General features: G+C 53.9%; 6 protein-coding genes across 6 annotated transcripts; 2 read left to right on the top strand and 4 right to left on the bottom strand.

The window, feature by feature from the left end:
- Window positions 1–1,163: 1,163 nt before the first annotated feature.
- AYL99_05247 (hypothetical protein) lies at window positions 1,164–4,121 on the bottom strand (the record flags this gene model as incomplete). Its single annotated transcript, XM_018836759.1, has 1 exon — window positions 1,164–4,121. One exon carries the CDS (start codon window positions 4,119–4,121, stop codon window positions 1,164–1,166), a length of 2,958 nt encoding a protein of 985 aa, XP_018693612.1.
- A 3,845-nt stretch (window positions 4,122–7,966) lies between these two features.
- Window positions 7,967–10,495, top strand: AYL99_05246 (hypothetical protein; the record flags this gene model as incomplete). The annotated part of the gene is made up of 5 exons (XM_018836758.1): window positions 7,967–7,988; window positions 8,041–8,106; window positions 8,168–8,757; window positions 8,809–10,344; window positions 10,403–10,495. 5 exons carry the CDS (start codon window positions 7,967–7,969, stop codon window positions 10,493–10,495), a joined length of 2,307 nt encoding a protein of 768 aa, XP_018693611.1.
- An 877-nt stretch (window positions 10,496–11,372) lies between these two features.
- Window positions 11,373–12,728, bottom strand: AYL99_05245 (hypothetical protein; the record flags this gene model as incomplete). Its single annotated transcript, XM_018836757.1, has 3 exons — window positions 11,373–11,853; window positions 12,035–12,288; window positions 12,603–12,728. The coding sequence occupies 3 exons, from the start codon at window positions 12,726–12,728 to the stop codon at window positions 11,373–11,375; spliced, it is 861 nt and encodes a 286-aa protein (XP_018693610.1).
- Window positions 12,729–14,152: 1,424 nt separating this feature from the next.
- Window positions 14,153–14,794, bottom strand: AYL99_05244 (hypothetical protein; the record flags this gene model as incomplete). Its single annotated transcript, XM_018836756.1, has 1 exon — window positions 14,153–14,794. One exon carries the CDS (start codon window positions 14,792–14,794, stop codon window positions 14,153–14,155), a length of 642 nt encoding a protein of 213 aa, XP_018693609.1.
- A 476-nt stretch (window positions 14,795–15,270) lies between these two features.
- AYL99_05243 (hypothetical protein) lies at window positions 15,271–16,894 on the bottom strand (the record flags this gene model as incomplete). The annotated part of the gene is made up of 2 exons (XM_018836755.1): window positions 15,271–15,628; window positions 15,684–16,894. 2 exons carry the CDS (start codon window positions 16,892–16,894, stop codon window positions 15,271–15,273), a joined length of 1,569 nt encoding a protein of 522 aa, XP_018693608.1.
- Window positions 16,895–17,840: 946 nt separating this feature from the next.
- Window positions 17,841–19,439, top strand: AYL99_05242 (hypothetical protein; the record flags this gene model as incomplete). The annotated part of the gene is made up of 2 exons (XM_018836754.1): window positions 17,841–17,985; window positions 18,052–19,439. 2 exons carry the CDS (start codon window positions 17,841–17,843, stop codon window positions 19,437–19,439), a joined length of 1,533 nt encoding a protein of 510 aa, XP_018693607.1.
- Window positions 19,440–19,543: the final 104 nt, after the last annotated feature.

Here is a 19,543-nt window from a genome sequence, read left to right as displayed (position 1 = left end):
AACAAACGGGCCAGCCAGCCTTATAGAGACCGAACAGACTTTTAGTCTCGGTGTTGTATATGTGTGCAAGATATAACTCTCTGTTGCATAAAACTGCATGATGTTTACCGTGATCATCGCAGGAGCGAAGAAGTCCTCCCACGAGCACAGCCCACCATTCTCTTCCCAGCCAGCTGCTCGCTTCACCTCAACAAAAGGGCCAGAGAAAAGAAGACGGCCGTCAAATAATTGCCTGAGATCCGAGAAGAATAAAAAGCTAGCTAGCGACAACATATGTTCATCATATCGTGATATGGAAACAGCTCTCTCGCTGGCAAGTGGCCGTTTTCCGGGTATCCAAACTTTTCCTCCCTGTCCTCATTCTCGCTGCCGATTTTCCCTGCTGCTGTCCCTCCTTCCTGTGCTCCTTTGCCCCTTTCCTTATTCCTGTTCGGGTTTCCTTCCCTCATTTTGACCGCGCTCTCCAGTATTGATCGAGCGTAGCATGCTGATGTGTATAATGCGGCTGGCAGGCAGGCCGGCCAGCGTGCCGACACACCCTGCCACAGTGGGCGACTCAGGCAGGATTTCGTCGTACCGCACGCAGCAAGTTTTTCTGCTTTGCAGATTGCGGCTAAGCCTTGTCATGCTACCACAATTCACTTTCCCCCTCTCTTTTGCCCCTGGTATCCTGCTCTTACCTGAATCTCTTGATCTTGTCCGCCATGGCCTGGACTCTTTTTACTGACCCCAGATAGCTGCGTAATCGTTGTTTCCAGTGCCATCAAACTTATGTGTCAAAGTAAATGAGTAATAAACTCAGCACACACAATGGGGATACATGAAAAATAAATGTTTTCTGTCCCCTGACGTCTCGTGTTTTCTTTTCACCTTTGCTCTCGCTGAAGACATCCTAACCTTGCAGGAGCCACAGCACGGTCACTAGTTGCCGAGTCGTCTTCAGTCGCGGCCCTTCCGCTTCTGATCGGAGCCTGCTTGTATTCAATTCCCCTTCGGAGGGTTGTTTCCGCCATGTGCATATACAACGTGATAGGAAGGAGTTCGGACAAGGAGTTCGGACATGGAGTCCGTTTTCCAGAAGCCATTGTCGTGGGGACTTGTATATTCACCAATATCATCCTCTTTATAGCTGCATGTTCGAAAATGACGGGCTTTTTCCGCCATTAGTCTTGAAACAGCTCTGCTGAAGGGCGCCGGCTCGAGCACACCTGGCTTAATCTCGTCCAGAACATTTGCGCTGTATAATTTGCCGCGTCAGATTTCCGACCTAGCAGCGTCATTCCTTGGACACAAGCCTCTGCTTGGTTATACAGATCCTGGTACTTCGTGTGCGTGTGGACCCATGCGTGATTCGGATCGTCAGGATTGTCCCAGCTCGATAACCAGGTGATAAAGACCTTGCATGCACTCCCCATAGCCCGGACAAGAATATCTGTCCAAGGTTCGGTGAGGATGGCGCTGCCGTTGCAGACGAAATGGAACTCCGAGTTATCAGGCACAGACGGTTTGTGCTCCGATAGGGACGCCTGCGCAATCTTAGCGATGGCGCAAGCGTTGTCGTGTCGTAGCTCTTTTATCAAGTGGCAGGTTGTTCGCAGCGTCCGTTGAGGCTGCATCGTCTTCTCTTCCCGGTCAATCTGAGATATTGTATCTGCCAGCAACAAGCAACCGTAGTGCCAGTGACCATCCAGAATGACATACCATGACTGCACGTGCGGCTCGAGGAAGTTGTGCTGACTGACGCAGTCGTTCATAAACGGCCCGTACGTTGTATTCCACTGTTCGTAGACCTTGAGTGCCTCGTGAATACACCTCTCAAGCTCCTGTGGTGGCGTCCTGCGGAAGGCGAGGGTCTGCAGCTGTGCCACTTTGCGGAACATGAGAACTTTAACCGGGATTGCTTCTTGAAGCACCAACGCCGCCTCGTCGAATTTGCAGGGCCACCGGGGCTGTGTTTTCCGGGGCCCTGCCCACTTGAAGCTCAATAGATAGTCTCCCCACAGAGAGCGCTTGTCGCGGTCATGTGTTTCCTGGAAGGATAAATACTGCTCGTGATCGCTGGAACAGACGGCGTCGAAATCGTCCATCTCTTCTCGAATCATGGCACAATCTTCATCTGGAATGACTAGCGGACGCTTACTGATAGCTGACGAAGTTGTATCGCACATGACGCCCAGCCAGAACAGGAGGTTGAACGTCTGATGGTCCTTGAGAGCAAGCGCGCCCATAGAGCCATGTCCGTAGTCGCCCTTTCCTTTCGATCGCAACCGGCGGTAACGTTCGATCTTGCGCCTCCACGAGAACAAGTTTCGAACTGCTGTCTCAAGGTAGATGGGCGGGGACGCCAATGCCTCGAGATCGCTGGCGTAAAACGGATTCCACTCTTCGTTGACTATGGTGTTCATGGCGGGGTCTGCACATTGCGAAGGAGGTTCGCAAACGTAGGAGTTGTCAGAACCTCGACGGCTGCTCGTCGAAGAGTCTATCGGCGATGTCTGCGCCTCTGGGGTCGATTTGGTTTTCGCATCGATCGGTCTCTGCGTTAGGGCGAAGATCATGTACGCAAGGATCACCTTGAAAGAGTCGATCTCAGAGCTCGACTGAATGGCGGTCTTCGCCTCATGCCAGAGCGTCTTTTGGATTATCCGTTCACATTCACTAGACAGCATCGGCTCGTTGGGTCGCCCGGATCGTGAAAACAAGCCCGACATGTGTGTTTGACATGCCTTCATTTGCGACATGCCTTCCTTGCTTTTCCAGAAGGAGTTGTGGGAGCCATGGGACCATTGGCTGGCAAATGCCATGATCGCGGCGTTAAGTGCTTTAGTCGCCGTACGGTTTTCCATGGCGGACAATTCGCGGCCCCTCAATAGGGAAAACGCCGAATCCAAGCGGGAGACGCGCGAGAAGATTCGATTGTCGCCCAGACGGAGCGCAGCTTCTTCTGCTGTCGAAGCAGGGTTTGCATGCGGAATGAGGTTCCGAAGCTCGGTTTCGTACGGACAATTCTTCTCCGTTACCCAACACGACAAGGAGTTCTCAAAGCTATCGTGGTAGATGCGTAACAGGCCACTGGCAATCATCGCTTTCATTGCCGCGTCGGCGAAATGGAGCTGGCGAGTTGACAGCGGAGCCGTGCTTTGCCCTCTGCCATTTGTTGAAAGGGCTGAACCGTGTGATGGCGCCTTTGACCGCGTGCTTTCCGGCGAATCTCGATCGGTCGAGGCTGAGTAGTGATAATGGTGTGGGTTTTTCGCACGTTTAATGCGTGATGGTGTGGAATCAGTCGGGGGGGTTTCATCCTCGCAACTCGTTTCGGAACTCATTGAAGTCAGACTTGGAGATGACTCGTTCTTGGAGGTTGCATTGCTGGAATCATTGGAATTGGAGTCGGGTGACGTAGAAGACGAGTCCCGGTTGACAAGCCCAATGCCATTCCATCGATTGTGGCCCGCGCATTCTCCAGAGGGCAAATGATTCGGGAGAGTGACGTTGCCGCCGACAGTCCGGACAGACGCTGATGCGCCATTTGGCATTGAGGCGGTCGAAGGTGTGGTCTGGCTGCCGTTCCCGTCTCCACAATAAAGCGTCTCAGACTCCGAGGAGCCCTCCGCGAAGGCGCCGCTCCTGAGATAGGTTGACTCGTAGGACTCAGTGATTCCATGCCGTCCCGTGTTCTGGAAGGCCTGGGTGGTAGGTGCGAGTTGTGGATAACTAATCCGATTTGCAAATGATGAATAGCCATGGGAATATGGAGTCTGAGGTTTTGTGTCTGGTGCGGCTGCTGAGTTAGTGACATATTCAGGTAAACCGGTCGATTCCAACTTCCTCTTCACGCCTTTCGGTAGGCCTTGGAGAGGAAGCGTGCGAAGCCAGTCGAATGTACAGGTCTTGCTAGTCCTTGCACAATTTGAGCAGGCTTCACATGTCGAGGCAGACCAGTCAGGCTGATCGTTCTCACGAAATGGGAAGTTGACAACCCTCAAGGCGCCTGCGTCGCATGCCCTTCTGGCCTTGCGGCACTGGTCGCAGGCTTGGTACTGTCGGCGTGAAGTTTTCGAATATCCGGAACTGGTTGAGCTGCCTGCGTGGACTGCGCACTCGGAAGCGACGGTAGCCATTGGTAATGACGATCACCACGATGATGAGGAAGGGACATGCTCTGTGCCGCTGGAGGGAAATGGAGAGAAGATTAAACGGCGAGGTTCAAGTTGTCGCATCGCAAGAAGCGGAGTTGTACAGATCGGGAGCAAGGCCAGACCAACTCTTTCTCCACCAACAGCCCACGGCTCGACGACCACGGCTGCTCAGCAGACGCAAGGATGCAGAAGTTGTTGCGTTGTAGGTGGACACGGTGCAACCTGGGGAAGGACGGCAGAGCGAATGACCAGCCGCAATCCACACCTGACCGCCACTAACTCTTGGAATTACGGAAGGTGGAACACTCCGAGGGTCTCAGAGCAGGGCGGGTTTTCTCGATGAGGATTTGTGCTTTTCTGGCTGTGTGATCCTGGACAGGGATTTGATGGGATGAGGCAAGGGGGGGAGGTTGCCAGATGGGCACAGGATGGCTGATCTTCTAAAAAGCGGGGGCGTGGGCGTGGTAGGAGGGTAGGAGGTCGAAGGGTCGGTTTGAGCAATCGAGGAATTGAGGAGTGAGGGTTTCTGGTGGTCATGGGTGTGGTGGATGAGACCGTCTTCTGATGGGCTGCGATGGATGCAGCATGGTGGTGCTGGGCCAGCTGGTTATGGTATAGCGAAATGCAATAATCAGCAAGGTTATTGCCCATTAGCTGGGCGACTAATGAGCGGAATGGGAGCCTGTTCAGCCTGCGACGGGCTCCAGAGCTCCTGAGCCCCAAGCACCAAGCCCCAAGCCCCGAGCCCCCAGGCGTCCCCCAGGGATCCGCATCACTCCAAGTGATTTTTCTTGGGCCTTGAGCCCTTGACAACTGCCACTCAACAGCCACAAACCCATGTCTCGGTAAGCTTCTCCATAATTAATCTGCCTCTTAGCCCTCACTCGTATACGGTAAGTGGTTTAGTCTCTCTCCTTGCTCCATTCAAGGAGTATTGCCTGGCCTTTGACAGATTGTTTGCAGGTATTCAGAAAGCTCAATCCACCTCCTTCCCCTCAAGCGTTGCCATAGACTGCAACAGTCAAACAAAATCCACCATCCACGCACTTCCTAGCTGAGATGCCCGTAACTAGCTCAAGGGAGTTACCGAGTTGTGGGGGAGGGTCTCGGAAACACTATTAGTTGTCCCCTTCTTCCTCTTACGGAGCACAAATGAGCCTCTCCTTTAGCTAGGCTTCCTCCCCCTGTCCTTTTCCCGTCCGTCTATTCCAGAACAAGAGAAGAGTGAGCATCGCCACGGCGCAGTCAACATCTGGCAGTCCGACACGGCATCAATTGGCCCCCGGAAAAGGCCCCTAGGCCATGGGGAAATGCTGTCAACGTGTGCCCCGTCATGCACAATGCCGTAAGGAGATGGATTGGCCGAGGTGGGAACAGGTACCAGATACTCCCTGCCATTGTTGACAGTGCCGTCAGGGGAACAATTGCCCCAGAAAAGGGTGAAAGAGCCACGTCGACAGGTCAGATAGCCACACACTTTCCAGCTCAAAGGATGGGGATTGCGATCGAGACTGCCAATACCACCCTACCGTGGCAATCCAGTCCATTTTCAAAGGAGGTGAGGCCTGGAGGAGTCATGCCTGCGCAAATGCAATTCCTGCCTTGCGGTAAGCCTCTCGGGCTTCTCCTGTTGGTTGCCACCGAAAGCAGCCTGCCACGGCTGCCAATAAGCAGACCAGACTGGTCAAAGTCTTGAACATGTCTTGCGTGCTCCGCCAATCCCAGCAGGTGATGGTCATAATGGCGAGTGATTGTCACGCGCAATGATTCTAATGGGGCAAACCTCCATATTGGCAAATGGCACCAACGGTACGGGCGTTTGATGGACTTTATCGACCTTTAGCGTCTAACGCCTAACGGACCCCATTCCTGAAAATCTGTCTAGCCTCGCAATTATTATTTTTCGAGGATGCAGCCCTTTTGGCAAGAGTGACTGTCGGGCAACGCGCTGGACAAGGGCTTCATTGGCTTCGGACCTCCCGGATATCACTTCCCACTGTATGAAGCTTAGCAACCACCTAGTTATACCTGCAAGCAGCCAGCAGACTACCACATGCAGAAACATTTACCTTCTCTCGAAAGACAAGGCGTACATGCTAGAAGCAGGATCGGTCCTGCAGTCGTCCTGGGCAGATGTTTTGGATGCTGGACATGTTGCTTCTTTATTTTTCCGAACAGGACTTTGGATTCAGACTGATCGTGGACGCTAGCTGGTGTGCCTTACTCCACTTACAATCTTCACTGCGCATAGGGCTTCATTTCCAAGCCTGCTCGTTGCTTGATGGCACCATAGGGGCCAAGCACAGGATGAGCGTGTATACGAGCTGACCGGATATTCGACCCTGTTTCAGCTTTTCTTCAGATAACCACGCCTTCGCCCGCGGGCAAACAGTATGTGGGTGCATGGAGTCTCTGTCAGGAGTGACCAAGCCTGCAATTCCAGATTTCCGGGTTCTTGGGCTTTTTTCTCCTAAAGACGTCACCTCCAAGGAGGTTTACTGGAAGCAGACTGTTGTTGCCGTCCCAGCCATCTTGCTAAAAGGTCTTTGTAATAACGTCACCAGCCATATCTTGCGTGGAGATCTAGGAAACAAGAAACGACTTCACATTGATTCCTTGTCAATGATTTCAACATGACGAAAGCTCTTCATCTTGTCTTCTTGGGGGTGCGCGTCGGTACAGATGATGCCCGCAGAGAGACAGTTCGCCATGGAAGGGCTCGGAATGAAGCGTTCCCGGTTCTGCAGATGATTTTGACCACTGTTGGGAATGCGCAACGGCTGAAGCTGCCTTACTTCGATGCATAATCGACGGAATGATTTCCGAATGGTCTGTCTCCGACCTGCGTCGTACTTTGTTGTTCGGACGCAAGGCCATCAGGCTATCCCATCTTTCCAACTTGAATCACTTGCTGATGTCACCCTAGCAGAGACGGGTATCTACGTGGAGTAAGTCAGGCCTGAGGAGGTCGAGATATAACGTGTCAATCTCATTGGAGGAATACGCGTCGGCAATTCATCTCCTTGGTGAAGGACGTAAGTTCGCACGAGCAAGGTCGAGACATGTTGGTTATTGATCGGGAAGCCGCATGATACATCTTGTCACTGATGGAGACATCCTGCTGCTGTTTAGAAGTAGCCCACCCTTATTGAAGTTGGTGCCAGGGCTGCTTTTCCTCGCGTCGTCTGCAGCCTGTTGACGGAAACTCCCCATTCACATGACCAAACGGACAAGAGATGCCAGCGTCAGTTGGAATACACTCATGCACTACCCTGACCACCGATCGACTGCACTACCAACTCATTTAGGTATAATAAGTGCTCAGGAAGCCGTGAAGTGGTGAACCGAAGAGGGCTCGTTGTTACTCGTCGTTGTTACTAGCAGTATCGAGCAGCGAGAAGCGTAGAGACCTGTGCCTTCGAGAGGAGACATGGTATATATCCCCGATAGTAGATCAAGTCAGCTTCTTAGGGAGAAAAGCTAATTATCAGGTACATTCTTGATATTGGACCTGTCGACATTGCCTTCGCGCAACTGTCGTTCAGTCTTCCTTTGTGAAAGACTTCCTCGTTGCATATAGTTCTCTCCGGATTAACAGTATTTCCGAACTCCGAAAGAGTTCGCCGCAGGCTTTGAATTGCTGCAAGGCGCAGGTGAACAAATAAACATCCCATCCTAGACTCACATATTCTCTAGAGTTCTGCTTTGCGCCCCTAAGTGTTCCGATGCAAGTATCCTCCACAGACGTCGCCCAACTCAAGGGTTAGCTGAATCAACTGCAAGCACTTCTCTACCGTCCGAAAACAGCCTTGGTCTCCCACAGAAAAATGTACAACCCGCCTTACCAAGGTCGGTCCGCGCAATTGCCCCCTCCTGCAAATAGAATCTGACATATGAACAGCATCAGCGCAGTATGGCGCACCGCCGGGCGACTATGCAAATTTCCCTGGCGCACCGCCTGGAATGGGTAAATTGCACCTCGAGTCCAAGGAACACTCCCGGCTCCAGTACTGACATGTTCTTGCCAGGACCTCCTCCTGGTATGGCAGTTCCCGGCATGGGGGTTCCTCCTGGAATCCAGCAGCAAGAGGCTCACCAACCAGTCAGACCTGGCTCCTTTCCTCCCAATTTCCAGCCACCGCCGAGCATGCCAAATATCAACTTCTCCGCACCCGTCATTCGTTTAGGGACCTCTGGACCCTCCAAATCCGACGGTCCTGGTGGTCGCGAGGATCGAGAAAGAGGTGGACGAAGACCTGGCCTTGGGGCCGGAGCAGGCTCAGACTTCCGTGGAGACAGAGACCGGATTGCACAGATTCAGCCACCCACGAAGGAAGAAATCATCAAGACAATCTACGTCGGCGGGATCACCGAGGGCGCGGGGGGTGACGAAGGCATCGAAAGGCTGTTGAACGCAGCAGGAAGTTTACGGAGATGGGTCCGTGCCATGGACGCCGAGGGCAAGCCTTGCAAGTTTGGTTTTGCAGAGTACGAAGACCCCGAAAGCCTCAGTACTGCCATAGAAGTACTAAGGGATATTGAGGTTCCTGTCAAGCGACAGACTCCAGCAGAGGTGAAGGATGACGAGGACGTCGAGATCGAGATGTCAAAATTACTGGTACGTGAGATCAAAGCAAATATGGACGTTGCGATACTGACATACGCGCAGATTGTAGCCGATGACAACTCACGAAGCTACATTGAACAATGGCAAGAATCTCAGGGTAACAGGGATCCAGATGAGGTAGAAATGCGACTTGACCATGCGCGAAGTGCAGTCGATGCCGTCCTCAAAGATCTTCGCAACCCAGCAGTTCCAGCACAGAAAGACGAAATGTCCAATATTGATCGAGATGGTGATGTCGGTATGGCGGAGGGAGCACATACAGATGGCGCGACCGGAGAAGTGGTCACAATTCCCATCGCCATTGATGATGAGCTGTCAGACATTCCTGCAGACATGCGCGAGACCGTGGCGAAAGAAATCGCCGCGTTCCGGGATCGGAGCAATCGTCGCGACCTGGAGCGAATGAAACGTGAAGAGGAGATGGAACTACAAGAACGGAATCGCATGACGAATGGTGATCGTTTCAGCCGTCTGGCTTCTCCGCCTCCTTCAGCACCTGCAGGACCAGCCGGCACGAACGGCATCCCGGTCGGCCCAAGAGGGGCACCCGCCGGTCCCAAAGGCTTTGGCGTACAAATACCACGAGAATACCAGAAAGGTGTTGTACTGGTCAACGGAACGGCAATCAACGGAGCCTCTGCCTTTGAAGACGAAGACACGGACGCCAGCGATGAGGAGCTCGAACGACGCCGCAAAGAAAAGAGAGATGCCGAACTTGAGAAGCAGTTCCTGGATCAGGAACGCCGATGGCTAAATCGGGAAAGATCACGCACAGAAGCTGTTGAGCGGGTCAAGAAGCGCGAGAAGGACGATGCCGGCCGTCTGGACGAGGAGAAGGAAGCGATGCGCAAACGATTGCATGACTGGAACGACGACATCGAGGCTTCCCGTAAGACGGAGGAGTACTACGCTGATCGGAGTATGTGGATCCGGAACCGGGCGAGCTTTCGACAGCGTGAAATGGCAAATGACGATGCAGATCGAGCAGCCGAACAGCGAGAGCGAGCCCGAGAAGTCCACCAGCGTGAACGGGTGGACGCCATGGCCGACGATTTCCTCAGTCGGCAAGAACGAGAAATGTTCAACAGGGAACAAGAGAGGGAAGAGGAAGAGCGCGCACAGGTTTCGCGGCGTGAACCTGCCCGCTTCAAGCTGTCCTTGGGGGCGGCGGCACAGAAGGCCGCCGCACAAAGCGCCTCCCAAGTTTCGAAGCGCACTGTTGCAGACGTGGAAGGTCTTCTGGAGGACGAAGAGGAAGAATCCAAGGCCGGTACGCGCAGAACGCTCATACCGATTGAGTACGACGCCTCGACAACGGCAGGGATGTCAGAAGAAGAGCGGGCCCAAGCCGCTCGCCAGCTCGCTGCTGATATCCCCAACGATAAAGAAGGCCTTTGGGAATGGGATGTCAAGTGGGAGTTTGTGGATGAGAGTATCATTGAAGAGCGGTTGAAGCCCTTTGTGGAGAAAAAGATCGTCGAGTACCTGGGTGTGCAGGAGCAGATGCTCGTGGATGTCGTCGTCAATGCTCTCCAATCCCGGGGTAAACCGCAAGACTTGGTGGGAGAACTGGAAGGGGTAAGTTATATCGCGCGGCTTATTACTCTGCAGAGATGATGACTAACTCGTTCGACAGGCGCTCGATGAAGAAGCCGAAGTTCTCGTCCGCAAACTCTGGAGGATGCTCATTTTCTTCTCCGAGTCCGAGAAGAGAGGTCTTGCGACGTAATTCGGCGCAGACACGGACGACGAATGAACAACAATACATATCACGGCAAATGCGATTATTCAAGACCGGGCTGGCCCCCAATACGGACGGGGCCGGCAAGCCTCCGCGAAACGCAGATGTGAGTCAATATCCAAGGACCCCGGCCCGCAAGAGCACTTGAGCAGTTCAATACTGCAGGAGGGGGCAGCCAATCTTCCTCCAGACCGTTACCAACCAATCTATCTTGTACTTTTACGTCAGCGCCATTATCATGCATGCCTGACGCAGGAGGGTGTGGGAAGACAAAGCGGTCAAACCCCTCAAGCGGCCTCAGTCCCAATCTTGAGGCAGACAGGCAGACAGCAAGGAAGGGAGGAAGGAAGGAAGAGCAGCGTCGTCTAGATGAAAATGACGACGGGAATACTCCAGAGTGTTCAGTCCTAGACACACACAGGAGCCTTGTGGATCATGACCACCACCACCACCCCTTGGACTCTGAAAATCACTATTATTCTTGCCAATGTCAAGCTGTACTACTATATCCAGTATGATCGATCACACACACGTACGTGTTTGTTTGTTTGTTTGTGTGTGTGTGTGTGTGTATGTCGACGATGCCTCGGTGATTTCTAAGAAAATGGGGAACTCGAGATTCTCATTTTTTTTTATCAAAACACATCTTGAGAAACTTGGCCCCCCTTAATGGCCGAGTTGGACAACCTCACCTCACAGCGCCAGCCTGTTTCGTAGTTGTCTGCATGTCTCTGCCCTGTCCTCTCCCCATCCCAACTCATCCCATCGTGCCGTTCATTCCCTCCCCTTTTCCTTCGGCCTTCATATCTGTCTGTCTGCTCCCCTTCTCTCCCTCTCTGCCCGCATCTGTCTCACTCAACTCAACTCAACCGTCGTCGCCCCACCCACCCAACTCCCTCACCACGTCCCCGACATTCGGCCACCCGAGCCCACCATTGCTGCCGTCCAAGCCACTGCGCGCGACCATCTCGGGCCCACAAAACTCCACGGCCCGGGCGACGGCGACCTTGACGCCGCGCACGACGTCCTTGACGCGGCGCATGTGGGGGTTCTCGTCGTCGGCACCGCGCGCCCCCAGCACCCGCCCCAGGCCGCGGACGTGCCACAAGCTGGGCCCGCGTAGGCCCTGGCATGTGATGGCGGTGAAGGCGACCAGCTCCGTCTCCAGGGCGGTCAGGCGCGAGAAGTCGCCCAGGTACAGGCCGTAGACGATGGCGATCTCGTGCAGGCCCACCTGCGCCCGGTGCGGGCCGAAGGTCGCGAAGATGCGCGGCCACAGCGTCCCGTAGACGGACGTGATGGCCTCGATGCCCCGTGCGTGCAGCGACGGGAGGGTGATGTCAGACCTGGACGTACAATGAATGAGAGGGTTGAGTGTCAGCCAGCAGTCAGTGGTTTGGACATCACGCAACGCAAGGGGGGACTTGAATCAAAGAAAGAGAGAAATCCGATTCGTGAAGGGTGGCGGAAAGGAGCAGCACATCCTGCTCGTAGGTGGGTAGGGGGGGAGGGAGGGAGGCAACGCACCACTGCTGCAGATCCAGCTCGCCGCGCTCCTGCTCCCCCTTGCCGTCGGTCTGGCGCTGCGCGAGGGGGATCATCGCCGAGAGAACTTGCGGCGCACCGATCAGGACGATCAGCTTGAGGAGCATGTCGCGCAGCCGGTCTGAGAGGCGGGTTTGCGATTCTGGCGTCGACGAGAAGGTTGCGTCGTGCGTGGTGACGTACGTCCAGAAGTCGGCGAGGAGGTGCGGCTGGGGCGAGACGGTGATGACCGTGGCCTAGATGGTGGAAGAGGACGCACATGTTAGGAGAGAGTCGCAGGGAGAAAATATGAAGAGCGCTCTGCGACCTGTTCAACACACTCCCTAATGTCATCATCCCCTGCAGAGTGTCCATACAGCAGTGACATGGCCGACTCCTAGGACGGATGAGATCCATAGACTTTCTTTCTTTGCCCGAAAAGCTGGCAATATATATATATATGTGTGTGTGTGTGTGTGTGTGTGCGTGTATACTCTCTAAAACGGGCATTGAAAACGCGACAAGACAGGGCCGAACCAAGAAAGGCAGCCAAAGAACGGGTTAGACTCACGATGATGATATACCAGCTCTCCTCGCCCATCTCCTCCAGCAACGACTCCTTCACGTCCTTGTACAATTCATCCCACTGCTCCTTCGTCGGCGATGCCGGAGTTGAGTCACCGTTGGTCGCCGACATGATTCTCACTTTTGTTTTCTTCCCCTCCTTGATATGGGCCTTCGAATCTGCCGAGAAGTCTGGCCTGCGAAGGGCGAGGGAGATGAGTGTCTCTACAAGATTCGGCCAATGGGTTATTGTCAGAGGAACTTTCTTTGAGAGAAGGAAAATCACAACTCCCTGTCACTGGTCACTTAAACTTTTGCGCAAAGCTTGACTCGCCCGTCTGTGGCCGGCCGGTTTGAATCTAGGTATGTACCGCAAGTGTCACCCTCCCGCAAGAGAGGGAATGGATGGATTTCGATGAATCAGCCCAAGCTCTCGCCAAAGATAGAAGTGGTTCCTACTCCTTCTCTTCGAGGTACCACAGGTCAGAAATGCTGTCGTGATGTTGCGTCGTCCAATAGTTCAGCTGGCGGGGGTTTACGGCTTTAGGATCGCAACGCCCGAATGAGGCCGAGGATGACGCCAATCCCAGCATCTTCTCGCCGCTTTGCCTCGATTTCTTGGACCGGCGAATAGAATAGCGAAGATCTTCGACGCTAGGCTCGTCCCGCAGTTGGTGCTCACTAGCGCATTCCCATATGACGGAATGCTGCAAGAGTAGTCAGCAGCGTGACCGAAGAGGGTCACCCAAGGGCAGCCCCGAACTCCCGTGGGATATTCAGCGGTAAGCATTCCTCCAAGACAGCGGAAGGGACAGGAAGTCTTCGCTTTCCTGGTCAGCGAGCGGCGAACTGCATACCTGAAAAGAGAAAAGGAGTCTCAAAGCATCCGAATTTGATGTACCCAAATGTGCAAACCACAGCACTATGTGAGAGGCAGCCAGCCGCCACAGCTGGGAAGCAATGGGGATGTTAGGCGCGTAGCAAAATAAGCTACATTCCCCCAGCTGAGAAAGCTGGCAGTTTAATGCTCCTTCGAGTAAATATTGCCTCAATAGGTAGGTAATTGACCAGATGCCGACTGTTGGAACATAGTTCCTAAAGGAACAACTGCCGGTTGAGCACAGTTGGTACTTCCTCGAGACTCATCCCATCTTCTACCGACCGTGCACAACGGAGTCCCTCCGAATCATTTGAATCGCCGTTGAACATGGCTCGATTAGCTCCAGACGCCTGGCCCCTTGTGACGGCGACCATGTCACCGTCATTGATCCCTCGACCTGGTGGCTCTGTCCAAGAGCTGCGGCCGATCGCAGATCTCAACGCAGTGCGACAGCCCGGAATCACCATTTGACCCAGGGTCGCATCTTAAGCCCGGGCTGATGATGGCAGGCAGCTGGTGGAATGCGCACAGTTCCCTGGCGACGATGGATTTCCGATCAAGGGTCGAAATCCTGCGTCTTATTGAGAAAAGACCATGACCCAACTGACAGTAAGACAGGGACCCTGTCTGCTGGCTAGCGGTTGACGGCTGATTTCTGACGGCAACACACTTCATCGTCAGGACCCGAAAATCCTTCCGAGAAGCCCTCCACCACCACCACCTCCTCCGCCGCTTTGATTGTTAGAGCTCGGGAACGGGTCCCCTTTCTTCATCTCCTGGTCGATCCACTGGGCCATCGCCTTCTGATCGCCCATCATCCTCGTGTCAACCAGCCGGTCCGTGACTCTTTCGGCCCTGCGCCCGCCGAACCCTATCAGCGTGGGCATGCTCCTGACACCGTATTCCACGCCCAAGTCCATCATGTTGCCGTTGCTCGTGTCCGGAGAGTCCAGTTCGACCTCTGCGAACGCGAGCGCGGAGTACCTGTCTTCCGGCGAGAGCGGGCGGGTTTCGACCAGCGACGTCAACAGGGGCGTGATGGTGCGACAGGGCGTGCAGGTGGAGGTGGTAAAGAGGGCCAGTAGGAGCGTGTTGTTCGCGGAGATGAGGCGCAGAGCGTCGTGGAATTGCGGCGGCGTCCGAAAGGGGGTGAATATGCGGTTGTTCTTTTGTGCACAAGAGGAAGTTGTGCTGAAGGGTTGAGCTCGACATGCCCGTGGTCTGCTATGACAACATTGGACCTGCAGGAGCGAGAGCGCTTGGACGTTTCGAGGGAGGGATGTCCAGAGGCGAGCAGAGGAGGAGGCAACATGCTTCATGTTACTCTGGCTCGGGTATAATATGGGTTGGGTGGGAAGAAGGATGTGGAATGTACCAAGTAGTGGAAAGGAAATGTCAATGGTCAATGTACTGTAAATACTCGGAGAGCAGCTAATGACATCAGTTGGGGAAGGAAACACAAATCCCTTTTCAGACACAAGAACCCGCCATTTTACCGACATCGACACTAAGCGAAAGTCTTTACGAGTGCTGCTTTTAAGCCCGATAAGCTCGACGGCTCGTCTCCCTTTTCACACAGACTTATGGCAGTAATAATGATTGCGAAATTGCCTATAAAGGCATAGAAGAGCTGTCATATGTGTCGATGTAGATGTTTATATCTCGATTCTGTCTGCTGCGTACACATGTTGCTGCAGTGGTAGCAGACGCAATCCACACACCTGGACGGCATCTGAGTTATAGAATCTCCTCCCCAAACAGGCTCCTATCGTTACGGGCGTGCCCGGCACGTTTCCTATGCCTTGCTGGCGGCACTGATCTCCTCGACGTGGACACTCGTGTCGACCACCTTCTCTCCAGCCAGATTCTCGTTTGTCTTTGCAACCACATCCTCACCGTCAAAGATCTTGGTGATCTCCTCGAGCGGCAGGTACTTAGTCTCGGGGTAGAACCAGTAGATGACAACAACCTCGAAAGCCAAGAACACGCAGTAAACAATGTAGTATTTCCACTCAATCGCGTTCAAGGCGATCGGGTTGACGTATTGGTTAAAGAAGAGCGCACCGTAGAGCGCGTATTCCATGATGGTGAAGCCCTTGGCACGTAGATTGTAGGGGAGGATCTCGGTGGTGTAGGAGGCAATCAGTCCGGACCTGCAGATACGAGTTAGCTGTGGCCATAAAACAGAGTGATATGGGGGTAACGTACTTGAAATTGTAGAAGAGAGTATAGATAAAGATAAACGCCAGATTTCCCTTGCCGTACGCGAGTACTTTAGTGGCGGTGTATCGCTCGGCTAGGATGGTCCAGATGACCCAAGAGAGAAGGCTGCCCACGGTCGAGATCAGGTAGATTGGTCGACGACCCCACTTGTCAACGAAGAACGAGAAACCCACGTTGGTGACCAAGCTGAAGGTGGTGATTCCGCCGTTGATGAGGAGTTGTTGGTTGGGATCCGTGATGCCAATGTTGTCGAGGATCAGATTGAGGTAGTAGCTGATCAAGCCATTGCCAGACCACTGCGAAAAGAGACCCACGGAAACGAGGATGATAAATCTCTGACGGTTCCCCTTGGTCTTGAAGAAGTCCAAGAAAGAGGAAGACTTCTTCTGTTGCTTTTCCAGTGCGAGGGCTGTGGCAATCTCGGTGTACTCGATCTGAACCACTTCATCGTGCTCGTTGCCGTCTGCATGGTATTTGGCCAGCACCTGCATAGCCTTCTCGGATTTATCCTTGTTGATGTAGTAACGAGGGGATTCTGGCATGAACCAAACGACTGCCAACATCCACACGGTAAAGACACCTTGGATCAAGCTGGGAGCTCGCCAGGCCCAATTGCTCTTGATCTTGAGGGTACCATAGGTGACCCAGGCAGCGATGAAGGCTCCAGATTGGTAGTTGGCCGCCTGGATGGTGACCAGCAGGGCACGATCTTGTGCGGGAGCAATCTCAGCAATCAAAAGAGGTGCGGCGCAGTTGACGATAATGTCGCCAAAGCCAAGGATGAATCGTGCACCGACAAACATGCCGAAGCTCTGTGCAGCCGTCTGAAGGGCAACCCCGACAAGCATGATCGACGCACCAATGGTCAGGGTTGTCCGTCTGCCGATGCCATCGAGCATGTATGGAATGAACAAAAGACCAGCTAGTGCACCTGCACTCATGACACAGTTGAACAGGCCCAAGATGGAGCCTCTGGGGTGGTGGAAATAATCCTGCCATATCGGAAGCGACTGCAGGCCGTTCATCATCGAGTTATCGTAGCCATTGGCGGTGTTGGTACAAATCAATGCAAAGATGTAGAAGTAGAGCCATCTCATCGTCGACGACTTCCACCATTTGACTCGAGGGAAGACTCTGCCTGCGAGGACAAAGTGGCCCTTGGGAGGGACAAAGAGCTGAGGATCCCCCTGCGCCATGTTGATGTTGTCTGAAGAACGATCACAGGAAGCAAGGAATGATAGACGAAGGTTGTTGGATACACCGACAGATTGAAGATGTCAAGGGGCATCGAGCCTTCTTACAATGTTATAGCAACGCCCATGAGGGACGGGAAGGGCTCCGCAATCTGCCTGAATTGGACTCCATTCTCGCGTGCCGTCGTGAAGATGAAGTCGACAACCGAGGTCCTGCATTGCCTGGATGAGGTCCCGTCTCTAGAGGATTTTGGGTCTGACTATGGCCAAAAGTCAAAGTTATTCCCAGCACTAGCTAGGTGGCGGCAGTAAGCCTGGGACTGATAACCCAGTATCAGACGGTGTATTCAATAAAGGCACGGGATGAGCTAGCTGGTGGATTGGGGAGCCACCGGAAAGCCACCACCAGCGAGCCACCGGCTTCTTGCCCCATGCATCGTGTTCGGTGTGGCCAGCTGAGGGACTACCATCGTGGACAGATTTGGTTATTAGCCTGAAAACGCGGCAAAAGATAGACAGGTGATCACGACGCTTTGTTTGCGGGATGCCACGCTCGTGGCTCCCCATGGGGCTCAAGCCGGAGGAGGGAGGCTCTCGCTTCCATTCCGGTAAGCAGCCAAGCTCCGACATCGCGCCATTCACGGGAAAGAGTTCCCTCAATATCATTCAGCCTGAATTACTGACGCTGTCGAACCTTAAACAGTCCGTCAAGATATGCAAAACCCAGGGCAGTGGTCGTGGTTGCGGCATGTGGGTTGCCGAGTACGACGCATTCGGTATAGAGGTCTATACTCGCTTCTTCAGGATCAGGGCCAATCAGGAACGGTATCCCGTTAAGCTCAAGGTATTTACACGCACTGAGGTCAACTGATAGACTTGGATATGGTTGCGAGACGGGAGTGAATTGGTAGGGGTCTTGCTTCCTCGACGGCCGTGAACATTGCACATGATGAATCCCATCATCCCAGGCTTCGCGCCTGACCCTTCCATTGTCCTCGTCGACGACACATACTACGTGGTGAATTCCAGCTTCCACATCTTCCCCGGTCTGCCGATATATGCATCCAAAGACCTGGTCTCATGGCGACACATAAGTAAGCTTCGTCGAGGTCCCGCTGCGGTGGTCGTGCCCGTGTGAGTTCTAACGTCGATATCAACAGCCAACGCATTCAATCGCCGCGAACAGTTGAGCCTCAAGGCCTCCGACACCACGCACAGCCCTCCGGGGGAATGGGGAGAGGTCATGTCTGCCACAGGCGGTCTATACGCGCCGACCATCCGCTATCGCGACGGGACATTCTATGTCATCTGCACCAATGTGATCCGTGCAGAGGGCGAGGAGAAAGACGGTCAAAGGATGCAGAACTTCATCATCACCACCACTGACATCCACTCTCACCGATGGAGTGATCCTATCTTCTTCGACTTTGACGGAATCGACACCAGTCTTGTCTGGGATGAGCGAGGAAAGGCATATCTGCACGGTTCTGCCGCCCCTGGTCCGATGACAACGATCAAGATGTTCGAAATCGATGTTAAGACCGGGGCCAAACTCAGCGGCGAGCGGTTGCTCTGGACCGGCACCGGAGGCATCTGGCCAGAAGGGCCACACATCTATCGCAAAGACGGGTGGTGGTACTTGGTTATTTCCGAAGGCGGCACCTTTGAGGATCATATGATCACCGTCGCCCGGAGCAAAGAGCTCTTCGGCCCATACGAACCAAACCCCAAAAATCCCATCCTCACCGCATGTGGGACCGGGGAGTACATCCAGCACACCGGGCACTGTGACGTCTTTTGCGACAAGCAAGGCCAGTGGTGGTGCGTCTGTCTTGGAGTACGACAAGATCCAAAAAAGAGATATGTCATGGGGCGTGAAACGTTCATCACCCCAGGATCATGGCCCGAGGGTGACTGGCCAACCTTGCAACCTGTCAAGATGGATCCGGCGGCCGCATACGGACGGCAGGTGGGCAAGCCCAGTGCTCTGAGTTCAGAGCCCCTGGTGGACCTCTGCTACATCCGCGACGTGGATCTCAGCAAGCACAAGATTTCAGACGACGGCAAGACCATCGAGCTGATATCCAGCACGGCTGACCTCTCGAACGCGCGAGACCCAGTCTCGTTTATTGGGAAACGACAGAGGGTGCTTGATGGTCGATCTTCGGTGGTCCTCCTGACGCCGCCTCACGGAGTGTCTGGCAAAGCGGGCCTCGCTGTATACAAAGACGAGTTCCGCTACGCCCGGATCTACACCGACATGAAGACCGGCGAAGTGGTCCTTGAAGTCGTCAACAAGCCCAAGGGGATCAATCGTCTGACGCGAAAGGCGTGTCCGGCCGCAGGCAAAGATATCGAGCTGCAGCTGGCGTACACGGAGGACTCGTACACGTTCTCGTTCAGCACGGCGGGCGAGAATGTCAAGTTCGACTCCTTTGACACGCTGGACTTGGTGGGCCCAGATTTCACGGGCCCAGTCGTTGGAGTCTTCTTCACATCGTCCCAGGATGGTTCGAGCGTCACCTTTCGTAACCTAAGAGTAGACTGAGTGCGTCCTGGCAATGTCTCGCCGAGTTCAGCGAGCTCAGGTACTGTACTTTGGGGGGGTTGTCATGGCATCAGCTAGACCTGTTGCTCCAAAAATCTGTCAGA

The sequence above is a fragment of the Fonsecaea erecta genome, assembly GCF_001651985.1.
Source record: "Fonsecaea erecta strain CBS 125763 chromosome Unknown Scaff4, whole genome shotgun sequence".
In the NCBI taxonomy this organism is placed as follows: Eukaryota; Fungi; Ascomycota; class Eurotiomycetes; order Chaetothyriales; family Herpotrichiellaceae; genus Fonsecaea; species Fonsecaea erecta.
Note: the sequence above shows the minus strand (reverse complement) of the source record. Positions and strands in the feature narration are given on the sequence as shown.